This window comes from Phyllostomus hastatus, unplaced genomic scaffold (assembly GCF_019186645.2).
Source record: "Phyllostomus hastatus isolate PE091 unplaced genomic scaffold, TTU_PhHast_1.1 phas_scaffold_46, whole genome shotgun sequence".
In the NCBI taxonomy this organism is placed as follows: domain Eukaryota; kingdom Metazoa; phylum Chordata; class Mammalia; order Chiroptera; family Phyllostomidae; genus Phyllostomus; species Phyllostomus hastatus.
Genome location: NW_025334032.1, coordinates 37,612,249 through 37,629,819, shown reverse-complemented (window position 1 = coordinate 37,629,819; position 17,571 = coordinate 37,612,249). Strand labels below are relative to the sequence as shown.

At 39.5% G+C, this 17,571-nt stretch overlaps 1 protein-coding gene across 9 annotated transcripts; it reads left to right on the top strand.

The window, feature by feature from the left end:
* Positions 1 to 36: 36 nt before the first annotated feature.
* Positions 37 to 15,604, top strand: CUNH4orf47 (chromosome unknown C4orf47 homolog). Of its 9 annotated transcripts, none has more exons than XM_045821300.1 (9): positions 37 to 226; positions 1,242 to 1,409; positions 2,121 to 2,298; positions 4,352 to 4,571; positions 7,264 to 7,401; positions 7,506 to 7,581; positions 10,002 to 10,181; positions 14,094 to 14,263; positions 15,387 to 15,604. In XM_045821300.1, the coding sequence occupies exons 3-9, from the start codon at positions 2,199 to 2,201 to the stop codon at positions 15,433 to 15,435; spliced, it is 933 nt and encodes a 310-aa protein (XP_045677256.1). In that variant the 5' UTR covers positions 37 to 226; positions 1,242 to 1,409; positions 2,121 to 2,198; the 3' UTR covers positions 15,436 to 15,604. The 9 variants fall into 9 exon arrangements, with proteins under 9 accessions (XP_045677256.1, XP_045677254.1, XP_045677252.1 ...); XM_045821298.1 differs by having other exon boundaries at positions 37 to 298; positions 1,319 to 1,409; XM_045821296.1 differs by having other exon boundaries at positions 37 to 298.
* The last annotated feature ends 1,967 nt before the right edge of the window (positions 15,605 to 17,571 follow it).

Here is a 17,571-nt window from a genome sequence, read left to right as displayed (position 1 = left end):
AGTCTCCCGTACCCGAGGCATCGGTCACAACAAACACCCGCGGAGCGGCGGAGGTGCGGTGGCCCATCCCGGCCGGTCCCTGCGCGGGAAGCGCTAGCGCAGGGCTTGCTCGCAGCCCTCTGCGCTCCCGCCGCTGAGTTAACCTGCCCCGGAGCTGAGACGACCTGAGATCGGTCGTCGGATTGAGTGCCCTTCTGGGAGGGGACTTGGTCCTCGTGGCCGCCAGGTGTTGTCCTTTGTATACACCTACCCACTCCGAGCTTCAGTTTTCCTAGTGGGAAATCGCTTTCCTCATCAGGTTAGCCAGGAGTTTTCTGCCGCTCGTGTGCCCTCCCCCCAACACCTGTTTTATCCCCGTCCCAGGAGTGTTATACTTAACTATGAACTTCTCTACTAGAGTGAGTATAAACTCTCTGAGGGCAACATCCATGCTTTTTAAAATCTCAGTTTTCTCAGCGAGCCTTACCCAGGGGAGGGGTTTGCAAAGATTCTGCTAAATACACGAATGAATGATTTTGTAGATGTTGCTCAAGTTGAGTTAAAGAGTGGGAAAACTTCCCACGCTCTGCTGCTGCGCCCGGTGCTGCGCAGACGCGGGGAGTATAGTGCGGAGAACCAGACTCAATCCTCGTTCCTGCCTTTGTGGAGCCAACAATTGAGTGTGTGTGTGTGGGCGGGGGGGGGGGGGGCGGGATGGGGCAGAGCTGTTAATGTGGATGTAAGATGATAACCCATAATCGTGAGGACACGGAAAGAGAAGCACGTGCGGCTGTGATAGAGGGAATTAAAGCAATGATGAATAAACCAAAGAATACGAAGGCTCAGTGTTCATTGAGGGAACGGAAGGGTGTGGCACAGTGAAGTCCTGCCTAAAGTGACAGAGAGTGTGTCCTGGTCCTGGGACAGGGGAGGGCTCAACCTGAGAGCTGAAGGAAGGCAAGTGCAGCAGCCCAGGGAGCAGGGTCCCCATGGCGACACATGAGGGTGATAGCGGCCTTGGGAGCCCCTGTAACAGCACAGGGAGCTTGGTGGGTGGGCAGTGGGCATGGAGCTTTGCTTTGAAATACCGCGCAAATCGAAGTAGTGCACTCCAGGGGGCTGACCACTAGCCTTTAAAAAAACGTATGAACTTCTCTACTACTTCCGACCAGAGGAAGAAGGAGGATGAGGGGAAGGGCTTGTATTTCCTTCGTTTTAGTTTAACTGGACTCTTCACGTGCCCCTTTGATATTACACATTAGCAGTGATTCATCCTGAGACGAGCCTCAGTTCCAAATAGACAAGTTTAGTGTCATTGACAACTTCCTGTATATTGAAGGCACAAGTCAGTGCTTGATTTTTTCACTAATGGATGCCCAGTGCCTAGATCACGTTGGTGCTTCAGAAACGCTATGTAAGAGGAAACGGAGGCAAGTATTCCTATCTCGTTGGTTCTCTTTTTTTAGAACAAGCCTAAGTAAAAAATTAATATCTAAGTAAATCGTTGCACATTCAATGCGATATTTCAAAAGGTAATCACAGTTACAGTCTACCCTTTTACAGATACTTTGAATTCATTGCAGATTTTTGTTGGTATTGTTCTTTGTTTTTATCTTGTCTAGACGATTGTTCTCTCTCCCCTTAAACTTGAAAAAACTCAAGAACTGTAGGGTTTTACCTGTATGTGTTGTGCATTCTGAAAAGCTAAGTTTAATTTTCAGTATGAGGGACAATGCAGTATGTTGAAGTCATTTGCTCTAAACTGAAAATGCCTGCCTTAGTTCATTATGACTTTTAATTCTAAGTGGAACTCAAAGGGTGCTGTTTGCACAGTCTCTGTGCCTCAGTCAACAGTAATAACCTTATCATTTACAACAGTTGGACGGCAGTGCGACAATGCTGTCACACACACTTAGTAATTTCTGGATATTTTACCTGGAAAGCGAAGAGGAGGGCTCATGGTGATAATTTTGAATCTCATTATTCCCCCCTCAGCCCCCAGAGTAGAGTCTTTCCCCACATAGTTTGGGACTATTGCTTTTTAGAGAATGTTAACTTTTCAGACGAAAAGTGATTTAGGCTGAAATTTATTAATCACCATCTTTCTAAACGTTCTTTCTGTGCTTTTCCTTGTAAGGTAGATTGGGGCTGTAGCAGAAGTAGCCCGAAGGGACCCTTTGCAGGTGTGGACGTAGAGAGCACGGGCCCGGGAAGCAGCCATGCCTGCGGAAGGAGGGAAGACGGACATGGAGAGGATCGGCCTCTTCAGTGAGATGAGCTATGTCACCGTCGGCGACAAATACGAGTCTCCATTTAATCGTAAGTGTGGTTTTCTTTGCAGCCCAGTAGTAGACATTTCCTGTATGAAAGTTTGCGTTCAATATTTAAGTTAAATGATAATTTTAATGGTCCATATTTTAAAGTATTAGTACTGTAGTGGAATAAAGCTGTGTAATTTCCATAGCATTAAGAGACTATCATTTCCTAAGAGCAGGAAGCTCATTTCATTGGGCTACCCTACCCTTATAACTCTACTTATGGGTAATTTTACTGCTTTCCAAGGTTTCATGGCAGTTTTCTCCCAGAATACTCTTTTTTAGCTTCTTTTCTCTTAAATGGCACACTTTAGTAGGCAAATAGCCTTTATATTTGCACCTGAAAAGGCCATCCACCATCCCTTCTTGAAAAATGAAAAATGCTAAATGAATAGCTGAGGAATTTTTAGGAGAGTCAGAAATAGTAAAAGCTAAAGTCAACAAACCTTTCCAAAGTCTTAGTTAAATTTTTGGCTATTCGATGACTTCTATTTAACAGTAAGAAAGAATATACTGATACCAAATACCTCCAAGATATGTTATTAAAAAAATTAAGTTGCAGAATGGTATATATAGTATGCTGAGCATTAAAAATAGAGAAGAATATGAAAATATTTATTGGAACATGCCTCAACATTCTTTGGGAAACAAGTTAATACCATGATTGCCTATTTTACAATAAACATTTTATTGTAAAAATGTTTATACTGTTGCATTCTGAACCATGTGAATGTATTACTTTTAAAACATCTAAGTGAAAAAATCAATTATACAACTTCTCACTTAAATAGCCAGTTGATTGAAAGATTGTTTGCACTTCAAAAAATGATTTACATTACTGAGGACTTGCCAAACTGATCCAAATTATAAAAGAAGTTCTAAATATTCATGGAAACAGACTTTAAACATTTTTAGGGCTACTATTATTAGATTGGCCAAAAAGCCCATTTAGTTTTTTTCATAAAATGAAGGATACACTTTTCATTTTCACCAATATCTTTATTGATTTGGGCATTTTGAGTATGTCAGCTATCTCCTGATATTGGCTTCTAGTGGGTAGAGGCCAGGGGTGCTGCTAAATATCTTCCAATGCATCAGACAGCCCCACAGCAGAGAATTATTTGGGTAAAAGAGCAATAGTACCAAGGAACTTTGCAAACCACTTTTGACATGTTTGATCAGTTACAGCATCTTCTCCATACACTGCACAAAACTTTCTTTTTGCATTTCAGTTGCATTTTCACCTTTCCTGAAATAGTAAGGTATAATACGCCAAAAATATTGAATGTTTTCTTCTATCTTCAATATTAAAATGGCTGCACAAAAATTCACCAATTTTGATTTTTTTAAATGCACACTGATGTGACGGCTGTCGCAACCCAAGCCAATAGCATGGTTTCGAATGAAGTTGAAGACAACTGAGCGCTACTAGAGCCATCGTGTGGAAAAAAGTAAACGAACTTTTTGGCCATGGCCAATCCAATATTTCATTGTATACATATACCACAATTTATTTATCTGTTCTCCTGATGATGGGCATTTGAACTGTTTCTTGTTTTTGGTGATAAGGAATAACCTTACTATGAACATTCTTATTCATGTCTTTTAGTGGACAGTGGCACTCATGTGTATGTATATATATACCCGGGAGGGAAACCGTTTCAGTCTGAGTGTGGAACACCCTCTCTTCAGCCTGTACACACACACACACACACACACACACACACACACACACCTCTCACACAAACAGTGTTTCCCAGTATGCAAGATGGACAAGCATTGGATTAGGTAACCTCTAAGGTCTCTTCCACCTCTGAAATTCACAGTCTACAACCAGGACCTTAATCTAATTATTCATATCTTTTAATGCAACCCTCTTAGGTCTTATTGTCAACCCGGCCTTTCATGCAGAGCGTTCAAGTGAACATTTTGAAACAGGTTTTAGGTCCCAAAACTCAGTGGCCCACGTCCTATTTTGAAACTTTTCTAAGTTATTTTTCATGTTCTTTAATTACTGGTGAGCTCAGAATTCTGACATTCCTAACTTGTCTTTAAAGGACCCTTCAATGAAGCTGCCAGCAGGAAAAGGCAGATGCTGCCCGGGGGGTCGAAAGTAATGTCCAGTCTCCAGGCTGGCTATTTTGATCCCCATTTTGTGAGGGTTTTTGAGGGTGAAGGCTACGTCAGTCTGAATCAAGTGCGGAGACGGAACATGATGGAAGAAGCCAAAAAAAATCTAGGCAAAGCCTTCCTGCCTAGTAACGGAGATAAGAAACCGTGAGTGTCGGGGAGGAAAGTCTCACCCCTGCAGCTGTTTCGCCTCTAGCCTAATTAAAGTGTTTTTCCACGGGACTCAATTATATAGGATTTACATCTTTTAAAGTGTGATCCTTTGGTTATTTTGTCTTAGTTGGGGACAATTATATTGAAAGATTTAGGCTGACAGGTAATTTTGATTAAATTGATTCTCCTTATCACATTAAATTTTGGTTTATCTATGTCACGGTTCTCTATTAGTTTATATAATAAAGGCTGACTGAATAATGAATATAAATTCAGCCAATAACCTGGCAGTAGTCAGGATGGGGAAAATATCCTTGGGTCATCATATCTGTGCCCTGGACTGTTTTGTCTGCTTTAAAAAAATCTTACATGAGGCATTAATAAAAACATGAAATTAGGAAAAGCCTTCTTTTTTGAGAAAGGAGATAATTTACCAAAGATACGTTATGTAAAGATCATCGTGCACGTACATGCATGGGGTTTAACAACATTTTAGTTGTGACAGTTGTCACGAGGAAGGTTCATTTTTTCCCAGCAGAAACCACGCTTTCTACTTCATTGCAATGTTCGGGTTTCTGGCGCCTCACCTCCCCACCCCTACTTGGGGGCAAGACTCAGTTTTTTTCCTTTACTTCAGATCATTAAACAAAACAATCATATAGCTTACACTATATCATACTATGTAGCTGAGTTTTATAATATGTTAATTTACACTCAATAATGTTACTCAATGTATAATTTATGATAGACGAGGATTGGTTGAAGGCTAATTTTGTGCTTATTTGTGGTATTTGCTTGAGATTAGTAAAGCTTCAGTCTTTTAAGTCAAAATGACTAAGTTTTTATTAAGACTGGGGAATTTTTTTTCCCTGTTATTATAGTTCAATCTTTTTTCTTCCTTTTCACACTTTGGATAGGTGGTTTGAAATATTTATTTTTACTATTGTTACTTTTTCTTTGTCTTCTTCATTTTCTCCTTGGATACTGCATTTTTTCAGTTACTACTTCGTTTCTTTTGCATGTAACCTAGGTATTTTACCCTTTGAATAACCTTTTCTTATTTTCCAGTATCTCCCATGAACTTTGACCCCATGTGGTAATAATTGGGAATTGCCGTCTTGATACATTAGATCATAATAGCGGTTTTCAACCTTTTTCATCTCGTGGCACACATCAACTAATGCTAAAATTCTGTGGCACACCAAAAAATGTAGTTTTTTGCCAATCTGACAAAAAATAGGTATAATTTCAATTTATTCACATTAAACAGTTATTACTGTGTTGGCTGTTTTCCTTCTTTTTGACAACCTAAGGAAAAAGGGGTCAATGCCCCTGACTAAGATAGTTAGGTAGGTATTGGATGTTTTAAAAATTTTTGTGGCACACTGGTTGAAAATCACTAATTATAATCTACTTTTAGGTTCATTTGTCAGCCAGAAATAATAACAGTTTTGTAGTTAGACTAATTTTCCTTTCTCTATAAATCTCGCAAATATGTGAAAAAATCTGTAATTTAGTAGGATACAGAAAGTATTTCGAAAAAGAGAGATTGATAGTAGAAGTAAGAAGCCTTCTATACTGGTGCTTATTTACCACCTAATTATGGAACCATAGATACTTAGTACATTTTAAATGTACCAATATTTATTGCTTGTGTTAAATTACATTCTTCTTAGGTTATGCCTGTGCGTAACTGACCTTTTATCTGTGATGTCATTGCTTTATCTCCTTATTATATTTTATTTTATGGCTTATATTCATAAATAGCAATGAATGAAAATGAGTATCTTCTCCTAATGGAACCTTATTTAAAGTTATTTAAAGGGTAAAATACCTATTTGTAGGCCAGAGGTAAGAAATAATCGATGTCGATGTCTGCCTAGTTTTTAAACATTTTAATTCAAATGTATAAACAGTGTCAAGCTTCGATGATAATAAGGTTTCATGGGTCTTGGATGCCATTTTCTGATTATTAAAATTTACTTTATTGATTACTTGGAAATTGGAGACTATGACTGTTACTAACATTAGCTACCCTTTTTATTATGAATTTCAAAGATAAAATTTGCTAAAATAAAGTGCTAGGTGGTAAATGGTTTAATGATTCAATATGTATACTGTGGGCCCAGAAAATTTAACATTAAAATAAAAAATATTTGGTTAATTTTTTTCTACAGTAGTAAGTATAAACCACAAAGGAGAAAAATCAGCAAAATTCCATGAGATTCGTTTTGCCATCAGCAGTAGAAAAAATATTTATATGTTTTAAAAGTGTAATTTCTAATGAGTGGATGGTCAGAAGTAATTAGCCATTTATTAGCTAATTTTCCATAAAGTATCTGGATATTTATCTAAAAAAACCACAAAAGGGTCTGTTTATTGTCATAGTTAACTGAATTAATGGGAGCAATTTAACTTCCTAGAGATTACAAAGTTTTGTTCATACAAACATTTAAAATAAGCATAAAAAATTAAAAACTCACCTCAAAATTTGTCTTTGAAACATGGGGAAAATTGAATTAAAAACTAACAAAAATGATTTTTTTCTTACCAAAACTGAGCAAGTCCATGCCATTGCCTATATTCTTCTCTTTTTTCAATCATTTTTAGATAAATTGTGGTAAAATGTATGTAACACAGAAGTGGCCACTTTAACCTGCTCTTTTTGATTTGTCTGAACGGTAAGATGTGGCGTGGGGAGCTACTACGGAACCATAGGGGGTCCGGTCCCCTTCTTCAGCGCGCAGGCCAGGCCCAGAGAGAAGTACGAGGTGCCCGGGAAGAATCTATACACAAACCCGGGGAAGAAAGGCACCGGATATGGGTAGGATATGTTTACCGCTTTTACATCGTTTGTTTTGAACGGAAAACAATGAAATCTAACGTTTCTGAACCCCAAAGTCACCATCACTTATTCTCTTTCCTTAGCTATGCCAATGTCACGATAGGGAAACAGCCCTCACACTCGGCTGATTTCTACGATGCAGCAAAACAAAATTTTAAGGTAAAAGTATGTTTTAACTTTTTTCAACTTTTCTCATTTAGTTAGAGAATTCACTCGTGATCATGTTTTGCTTTAATCAGGCGATGCTTTGTTTTGCTTTACATATTTGTATTTCTAGGTGAGTGGCAGCCCAATGTTTGTGAATTGTGGTAATTTTATATATTTCTTTGATATTAGAGCTACACATCTTGCTATAGATCTTCTCAGCTCTTCCCAGGATGAGCTTCTATGTGGTGCTGTGGTTTACTGCATCTGGCTTTCATCTGTCTAAACTGGCTGCCATTAACTCGGCCTGATCTACTACCCTTTACTTTGAGTACAAGAGTAGAAGAGTCATATCCTAACACTTGGTCATGTAATCCCAACACCCTAATACCTTGTGCCTAGCAAAGCAGGGGGAGTACTGTGGAGCGGACCAAGCCATTATAATGTGTGAATGGCGTGCAGGAGGGATGGGGAAAAGCGAGAAAGTAGAAACAGAATGGATGAATGCCCACAGAGGAGAGAGGGAAAGGATGGAAAACTGCTCGCTCACTTCACTAAGTGGCAGGATTAAGAACTGACACGTACCCGCGTAGGCCTTTTACTCTTTGCATTGCTGGTAGTTTTTAGTTGGATGTTGGGCCTTGCCAATTTTACCTTATTGGTTGCTAAACATTTTTGTATTCTTATACGTATTCTTGAGCTTTGCTCTGGGGTGCAGTTAAATTAGGTGTAAACAGTTGGATTTTTTTCAGGTCTTCTTTTAAGATTCTTTTGGTGGGATGGAAGGAGTGCTAGGTCTAGGGCTATTCTTCCTTATTTCGGAAGCAAGACCTTTCTGTGTGCCCCACTCCCGGCCCTGGGAGTCGTGGTTTCTAGCACAGTGGGTGCGTCAGGGCCGGGTGCTGTTACCTCTGATCCTTTCAGGTGGCACCTTTGGCCTTGAGCAGTTTTCTTGAAGATATGTGCATACCGATCAGCACTCAACTGGATACTCAAGGGCAGGGGTCGGTGAAACCGATAAGACATTCAGATCCTTAAAGCATTGCCTTATGGATACCCTGTGTCAGAATCGCTGGGGTGGCTGTTAACACTGCAGGTTAATGGGCCCTGCAGTAGAGCAATCAGAAGTCAAAATTAGATAAACACTTCCCAAAAGGAAAAGTGGAACGGTTAGTTTATCAGTGCCATTGTGGCGTGGGAGAGAGGAGAGATCGCCAAGAAGGGGTAAAATTCCTACAGGCAGGAGAGAGGGTAAGGACAAGCAAAAGCAAGAGAAAAATCCAAGAAGAGCAAAAAATTCTGATGGTGTTACAGCGTTGTTCTTAGGAATGAAAACCTGGATTAACTTGTCTTCCCTGGATTAATGGTTTTAGATTCCAGTTACCAAATGTTTTCAGTTTTCTGTTGAATGATGAAATACCAAATGTCACATTGGAAAAAACTGAGAAAATTCTATCAATATTCACTTGACAGTTTTCTTTTTGAGTCTATATTTTGTATCATGAAATTTTTTTTTTCTACTTTATTAACAGCAATTTTTGCCCTTAGTGTTGTCCCACAGAGGAGATTGCAGTGCAGGAGGGAAACAATGGACTCTTGTATTGCTCGAGTACTAGGTAGCTAAAAATACTGCCATACAAAAATGGTAGGGAGTAAAAAGCGGGTACTCCTCCTTCTCAGAAGTAAAAACTGACGTTTATGACAGGCCTACCACGTGTCAAGTACTTTACACACAGGATCGGGACGCTGGGGTGCAGACCAATCTCCTTCCAGGTCTGAGAGCACGTGACACCGCACGCCCGGGTCCCCGGAAGTGCCGAAAGGCAGGGGAGTGTGAGGGTTTCAGCTAAAGGCACATCTTTCTTTTCTTTCTCCTTTTTCTTTTTTTCCCCTACGTTATATTACCGAGATAGTTAATATAGATTTGTCCAGGTGATAAATCGATTTCTGTACTGCAAATAAATTTATATCCAAAATTAACGATCATAGTTGTGCTTGTTCAGAAGTAAGCATATCTTTGTAGCATGAAAACAGAACACAGCAAAGGCATGTTTTAAAAATCTGTGAACCTGGCAGTATATATTTAACAACCTATGTGCTTATATTAAAATTTAAAAGAGCCCTGGATGGGTGGCTTGGTTGGAGCGTCATTCTGTTGCTGGTTCGGTCCTTGCTCAGGGCACATACCTGGGTTGCAGGTTCGGTCCCCAGTTGGGGCGTGCACAGGAGCCAGCTGATCAGTGTTTCTCAGTCTTTTTCTCCCCCATCACCGCCTCCCTGCACTTCCTCTTTCTCTACAATAAATGAATATATCTTCAGGTGAGGAGTTAAAAGTAAGTAAGTAAGTAAATAAGTAAATGAAAGGGAAAAGAAGATTCGACTCAGCACTATTATTAATTTGAGTAACTCATGCAATATAATTGCAAACTCTACAGAAACAGAATGAAGAGCATCATCATCTACTTAAAGGGGCGCCTTTCAAGCTGAATCTTTACCCGAGAGAATATTTTGATACCAATCCTTACTTTTTGGAGAAGCCTCTGCCACCGATTAAGAAGGCAGAGACGAAAGCAGCACCCGGGGGCCCTTTTAAACCCCCTTCTCCTGGTAAAAAGGTAAGTTAAACATTTGAGAATGAAAAAATATTAAGCATTTTAAAGAAATGGTGCCTCTTGCTGTCAAATTATTTTGTTGCCCGTGTAAATAAACTTTTGCCCATATTCACGTCAAGAATCGCGAAACCAGTTTTTATAAAATTATGAAAAGGCCCAAAGTATGGCTAGCGTATGGGAATAAGGAAACTCTTATGAAGTAATTATTAATCAGTTCAAATATATTTGAATTTGCGATAGATTTTTCTAAGTGCCTCTCTATCTTAGGTATAGTTTTTCTCAAAACCATAAAGAGCCAGACCGTCTTTTAGTTTTTGAAATGATTAAAATAAACTGTCTCACTTTGCTGAAGTTTACAAGTTTGAATAAAAATGAAAATGCTTCTCATAGTTTACAAACCTTGGTTTATCTATATATTTTCTTCTGTAATTGCCTGTTTATTTTCCCTGCAGATTTTCTGTTAGGATATTTGTATTTTTTCATATTGATTTATAAGATCTTTTTATATGTTAAGGATATTGTTCTTTTGTCATCTTTGTGGAAAATAATTCTTTTAGTCTGTTAATTCTGACTTTATGGAATTTTGTGCTGTTCAGAAATTTAGTGATTTGATGTAGTCCAATTTATCCTTTGCACTGAGTTTTATGATATCATAACCTCGCCATCAATATTAGAATAATATACATTCTTGATTTCTTCTATTAGTCGTCTTCTTTTGCATGGAAATCTTCATCTGAAATAGACAGGGGTGGGCAAAAGTTGGTTGACAGGCGTTCATATGGAAAATAATACAGTGAACAATCAATAATAGTACAGGAGAGTAAACTCTGTGTTTCACGTGCTCACAGCTGTACACCTACTTTTGCTTACTCCAGTAACCGACGCGAAGAGTGCGGTAAGGACCCAGCTTCCATCTTTTTCAAAATCCAGTTTCTGGGGCAGAAGGAAACTCTGGGGGAGGGCACGTTCTGTACCTCGACTGCGCTTGTGGTCTGAAGGGTGTGTGTCTGCACAGCTCAGAGCGCTGCAGACTTCCAGTGGGCGCAGTGTGTTGTGTGTGAATTAGATTTCGGTAAAACTGCTATTTTTTAAAAGCCAATTTGAAAAATATTACTGGTTCCCAATATTACTGGTAGAATAATTTTTTAAAAAATTTATTTATTTTGCAATAGGGAGAGGGGAAGGGAGGAACAAAGAGAGGGAGACAAACATTAATGTGTGGTTGCCTCTCACGCACCCTCTATGGGGACCTGGCCTGAAACCCAGGCATGTGCCCTGACTGGGAATCGAACCAGTGACCCTTGGTGCACAGGTGGGCACTCAGTCCACTGAGCTACACTAGCTAGGGCTAGCAGAATAATTTTTAGTACCACTCCTTTGGAATACCACTCATCAAATCAAAATTCCCATTTTTTTGAGGATTTTGTTTTCTAAATGGAATATCCATTCTATTTGATATTTGTTTATGTCTACCAGTTCCAACCTGCTTTTCATTATTACTATTACATTTCAGTTTGGGGTAGTCTGTTCTCTCCTTGTTTTTCTTTAAAAAAGTTATGTTGGCTGCTGCCCTCTACATATTCTCTGGAACTTTGGAATTACTTTGTAAAGTTCTGGAGGAAAAAGACCTTTGGTATTTTGCTATAAAGTTAAATCTTTAGATTTTAAGATTTATTTGGATATTCATGACTGGAGTCTTCTGACCCAGAAATAAACAAAATAAAAACCTTCATTTCCCTGGCAGCATATTATATTTTACTTCACATAGGCTTACATATCTCAGATTTATTCTCATGTATTTCAAGGCCAGGGTCAGTAGTTTTTTCTTCCCATCACATTTCTCCTCATGTTATTTGTCCTTGTAAAACATTTGATTTAAAAAATATTCCTGGCTGCTTCATTACACTTCCTTATATTCTAACGGGTACTGTGTTGATTCTTTGTGGAGTTTCAGTTATATGATGGTATTATCTGCGTAATAACTTTGCTCCCTGCTTCCCAGTACCTACCTCTCTCATGTCATGCCCTCGTCCAGCTGCTTAGGCCACAATAGTGGCTGTCCTCGCCCGAATCATGAGTTGAATGAGGGTACCTCTGGTGTTTCATCTTTAGAGATGCCGACGATAGGGATGAATCGGGAATGTATGGAGAATTATGTGACCGCTTTGGTGTAATCTATTTGTACCGTCTCTTTTCCTCCCTCTGACTTGTTATTAGATGAATGACAACAAATTTCTGGAAGTGAATCCTACTCGGCTGTGCTGTGTTATTCTTTAAGTGTTATACTTTTTCATTTGTGAATATTTTATTAAGTATCTTTGCATCAGTGATTTTAAGTGTGACTGTCCTTTTTTTTTGTATACCTTGTTCTATTTTGGGATAAGTAGATGCTAGCATCTTAAAATAATCAGGGAGACTTCCTCCTTTATGTTCTATACCAATTTAAACAGCACCAGAAATACCTGTTCTTGCAAGCTTGAAGGAATTATCATAGGAAGTGTTGTGGCCTTAATTTTTTGCGTGGTGCCCGTCTGTTTTCTATAGGTTTTCTATCTCTATTTAAGTCAATTTTGACACTTACATTTTCTTTGAAAATCACTTTTTTCATTCAGGTTTTCAAGTTGATTAACGTAGAGGTTTACTGAAACAGTATTTCAGTATTCTGTATATGTGTGGGTTTGCTCCACTCCTTAATTTCAATATGGATTTATCTATTTAATTTACTTTCAAATGCTTCATTTGGTAGGTTGGTATGTTTACCATATACCAATTTATACCAATCTATACCAATCTATATTTTATTATTTTTAATCTATCCACTTACTTTTATATTTTTTGAATCTATTTTACATTTCGTAAGTTTTCTTATTATTTTTTGCTATTCAAGGTAATCTGTTTTTAATCTAGAAAATTTGAAAATTACAACCATGTCTTTCAAATGAATTAAATTTTCACATATATTTATTTGGCTTAGATACTATAAGAGAAAAAATGCCTAAATAAGTGGGTTATTATGATTCTATAGCATTTTCTTAGTAACTATATATAATATAAGGATTAAAGTCATGGTAAATCAGTTTAAAAAGCTGAAGCAAATATTTATCTGTTTCATGTGTAGATGAAAAATATTTTTATGGACCTCCCTTAATAGATTATAAATAAATATAAAATAGATTATGTTTTCTTCTCAACTTCTATTTCTATGCGCTATTCCCTTTTTTAAAAAAAATTATCTTTCTCACCCTGGCCGGCGTAGCTCAGTGGATTGAGCACAGGCTGCAAAGCAGGCATCACAGGTTCGATTTCCTGTCAGGACACATGCCTAGGTTGCAGGCCACAGCCCCCAGCAACTGCACATTGATGTTTCTCTCTCTCTCTCTTTCTCCTTCCCTTCCCTCTCTAAAAATAAATAAAAAAATAAAATAAATAAAAATTATCTTTCTCGTCATTGACTGATGTTTAGTAAACTCATGTTCTGCCAGGCCTCCTGTTGGGTGAACCTTGCCCTTGGCCTCTTCCCCCCCACTTCGCTTCTAAGTCCCAACTTCTTTCTTGTCAAAATATATGTGACCCAGGTCTCATTCCCTCAGTGGTGGGCTGACCCCCTAACTACATGATAGCCTGGTGTGATAAACTCTCACTCAAATTTTAATGCTTGGCAGTAATTTAGACTATTATTTTCCCGTGAACATTTGTATTTTAATAGAGACTTTTAGAATGACAGTGTCTTAACCCCATAAAATTGATGGTAGGGAGACTCTTTGCTGGTACTTGAATTAAACAGAATAGATACCTTTCTTTAAATGTAAAACCAACTCCACAGACAGTACACGAATGTGTATGAACTTTTTCAAAATCTAATTTTTTAGAAGCATTTTATAAAACCCCATACGATTGTGTGATTTTCACTTGTAGGCTGGTGGAATGAAGGCAGGCACATTTGACCCTTACCCTTCACATTCTGCTGACCCTTACGCGGCTAAGCTGACAAAGCAGACTTTGGGCCAAGGCGCTAAGATTTTCCACCCACCGGGTGGACCAAAGAGCAGGCCGATTCAAAGCATAATGACTTTGAATGTCAAAAAGTAAGTAATATGTTTCATGTAGTTCCTATACTGAGAGAAATTGTTTTAGACTTTTAGATTCCTTCAAAATGATGTTTTTTTATTTGTGCATGCTTGTTTAAGCAACAAATTGGGGTGATTTGAGAAACCCTTCCGTATACCTGCTCTCCCTTGTCGGAGCTCTTTCCCATCTTCTGAAATTTGCAATTGGAAAAAGCCTAATTGATCTGTACGAAACTCTTCTGTCCATAATTTTTAAAGCAAACCTGTGGCGTCTCCTGAGTCGTTGGAGACTCATCGGATGTTCCTAGTTCAGCTAGCTGGGCACGCTGACGAGACACGTGAGGCTCTGCTCTTAGCTTTGAAACGGCCTTGTGTGTAAACAGGACATACTCTTGTTCATTAAAATGCTGTTAACGTCACTTTGTAATACTTCGAGGAGAAGTATGTATTAAAGTATCTTAACACTTCAATTTTACCCAGCTTTTGAGTACTCTTAAAACTGAGAAGGTCTCAGGAGCTCAGAACATAAATTAGAGAAGGACAATCTATCATTTCGTGTCTGTGTGTGCAAGATCAGAAATCAGTGAGAGAACGCATTTCTATCTAGTCATTGAAAACATTTTAATGTCAATTAAACTGATGAACCTATTTATAACTTCAGTGTAATCCTACAATGGATTACATAAAGGACACCAAATTCACATTTTCTTTTATAAAAACACTAGTGCAGCCTATCACTGGTCGATAGTGATTATAACACCAGCATTATCATTACATCACAAAATAAGACTGCCCTTCAATATTATGTAATTCAACTGTTGTCTGCAGGAATAATATTCTGGGGCAGTTTTCTGTGAGGTTTTTTTTCTATCCAGAGAACAGAAAGCTCTGTGGTGCCCTAGTGTATGTGTTTGGACAGAAAAGAGTAACTGATTATTTAAAACTGGTCCCGTAAACCAATTTTTCATTCTTAAATTACATCCTTAAAATATATCTGATTTATATAAAGTGAAGCTTTTTAGTTTGGTGAGGAAATTGGTTTGGGATTGTTAATTTTTTATTGCAAAACATTTTTATAAGAACTTGTAGATATATTAGCTACACCTATAAAATTAAATGGACATTTATTTTCTAATTTTAGGGCACTAAATATGAAGAACTACAAGACTGCTTCAGTTCAGTCCTATTAGCATCTGGAAGACAAAGAGCTTTCTAGATCCTGACTACCAGTAACTCTTTATCAAGTGCTAACTATTTGGAAAAAATATAAGATGTTGCGGGACAGAGAGCTCAAGCATTTATGACAAATTTAATCCTCCTACTCGAATACTCTTCTTTTAGTACTACTGAATAAATAGTATTTGCTAAGGATTTAATGTGTGATTGCTGATCTGTGTTAAGAGCTGTGTTTCTGAGAATATGATGTTTAGAAGTTCTATAAAATCTCGCCTTGCCGTATCTTGATTGAGAGCATGGACTCCCAATGTTAAAAAGCTGCAGGGCTGTAGAGCAGAGGTGGATACGAGGGCTGGAGGGGCGGAGCGTACAGAGTCAACCCTTAACTTGCTGTTTCTTCTCGGAGTTGAATATTGGATGGCTCGCCCCCGCCCCCGCCCCCCCCCCCAGGGTCATAGCCTCTGTGGTCAGTCAAGTGTCTCACTTTCTGAGGTCCCATGCCTTCACTGACGGCCTCTGTAAAGCGCCAAGTCCGGCAGTGCAGCCCCAGGACAAGTGGGGGGAAGGGAGAATGGGGGATGCACTTTTACCTCATTATCTTACAGAAACTCACAGAGTTACCAGGCGGGTGAACTTGTCTTTGCTGTCCCCCTGGCCCTCTGTGGCTGTCCAAAGCTGCCTCTCACAGACCATCCCCTAGGCCTCCCCTTCTGGTTCCCAGGTTCTCTTTGCTTCACTCGCCCTCCCACTTATAAAACTATCTGCTGTGCCCTGGCTGGCATAGCTCAGTGGATTGAGCTCAGCCTACGAACCAAAGCATTGCAGGTTCGATTCCCAGTCAGGGCACATGCCTGTGTTGCAGGCCACGGCCCCCAGCAACCGTACATTGATGTTTCTCTCTCTTCCTCCCTTCCCTCTCTAAAAATAAATAAAATCTTAAAAAAAACTATCTGCTGTTGAAAGATACAATTTAAATGCATTGCTATAATTCATGAGGAGGTCTGTATCAATAGTCCTCATTCATTCGAGGGTGGTGGTGGTGTTTGTATTGAAAAGACATTTACAGTGTCTATTAATATAGTGTCATGGGGAAGGTATTGTTGACTCATGGTGCTGCCCTAGGACTTGCCGCTCCACCACCCTGGGCGTCTCCGAGCTGGGAGTCAGACTGCACCCATGCTGCAGCTCTCCTCCTCCGGCCCCGTTTTCCCCGACGGGGCGGGGACCTGTGCCAGCCCAGATACACATCTGGCTTTTAAAGAGATTGCAGGCGGCACAGTGAATTTTTACTATTGTCAAATACATATATTTTATTCCATGCCTCATAACTATTTACTTTCTTCTGAAAGTGTTTAAAATTCTTATTTCCCATGCAAAGGATCATGTGGAGTGAACATCTTAAAGGCTTTATCAAGGATCTAATGTGACTCAAAGGCGAACTCATGTGTCTTCAGGAGTGGCTTGACCAGGTGCACGTAACAGCATAAAATTCAGATAGTCACACGTCGATGTTACCAAACGGCTTTGCATACACATTCCTTTGAGATGAGAGGCTTAGAATTTCAGATTTCATCAAGATCTCAGTGCTTGTTTTTCCCACTGCCTTTTGTGAGCCGTAGTTTTTATGAATGCGCCTCTCCCAGCGATGCGCCCCCCAGGTGACGTTCGTAGGGGGTAGTGTGCTCTAATGCTGGACCGAAGGGTGCAAGCAGTGCTGTGACGGTTGGGGCTTACCCACAGTTTGCATCCACGTGTCCCGTCGGTTTACGGGAAAGGGAACGCAGAAACCAGCAACGGGGACAGGGGAGCATGTGGAAAAGGAGCGATCGCTTCCAAATGATAGAGGGACACACACACACGTACACTTTGATTTGAGGGGTGCCGTATTTATGGTGACCGTTCATTTTTTAAATCATCATCGACTCTTTCTTTAAGTTTGAAAATACAGCACAACATTGGGTGGTTTCCTGTGGAACGACTTTTCCCCCTGAACTCGGACGTGAGGAGTGGAGGGTTAGTGGACACTGGCCTCCCATCTTGTGACAGCTCTGGCATCTAGGTGTCTCCTGTCCCCTGACGGTGCCTGGATGACTCGAGTGGTTTCCTGCATCCGCTGTGAGCGGACGCTGGAAGAAATAAGCTAGCTCAGC

Excerpts from the sequence above, each read along its gene's own strand:
- CUNH4orf47 (XM_045821299.1), top strand. The coding sequence starts at position 2,199 with ATGCCTGCGGAAGGAGGGAAGACGGACATGGAGAGGATCGGCCTCTTC. Across the intron at positions 2,299-4,351 it reads ATACGAGTCTCCATTTAATC|GACCCTTCAATGAAGCTGCC; the intron begins GTAAGTGTGGTT and ends TTGTCTTTAAAG. Across the intron at positions 4,572-7,263 it reads AGTAACGGAGATAAGAAACC|ATGTGGCGTGGGGAGCTACT; the intron begins GTGAGTGTCGGG and ends CTGAACGGTAAG.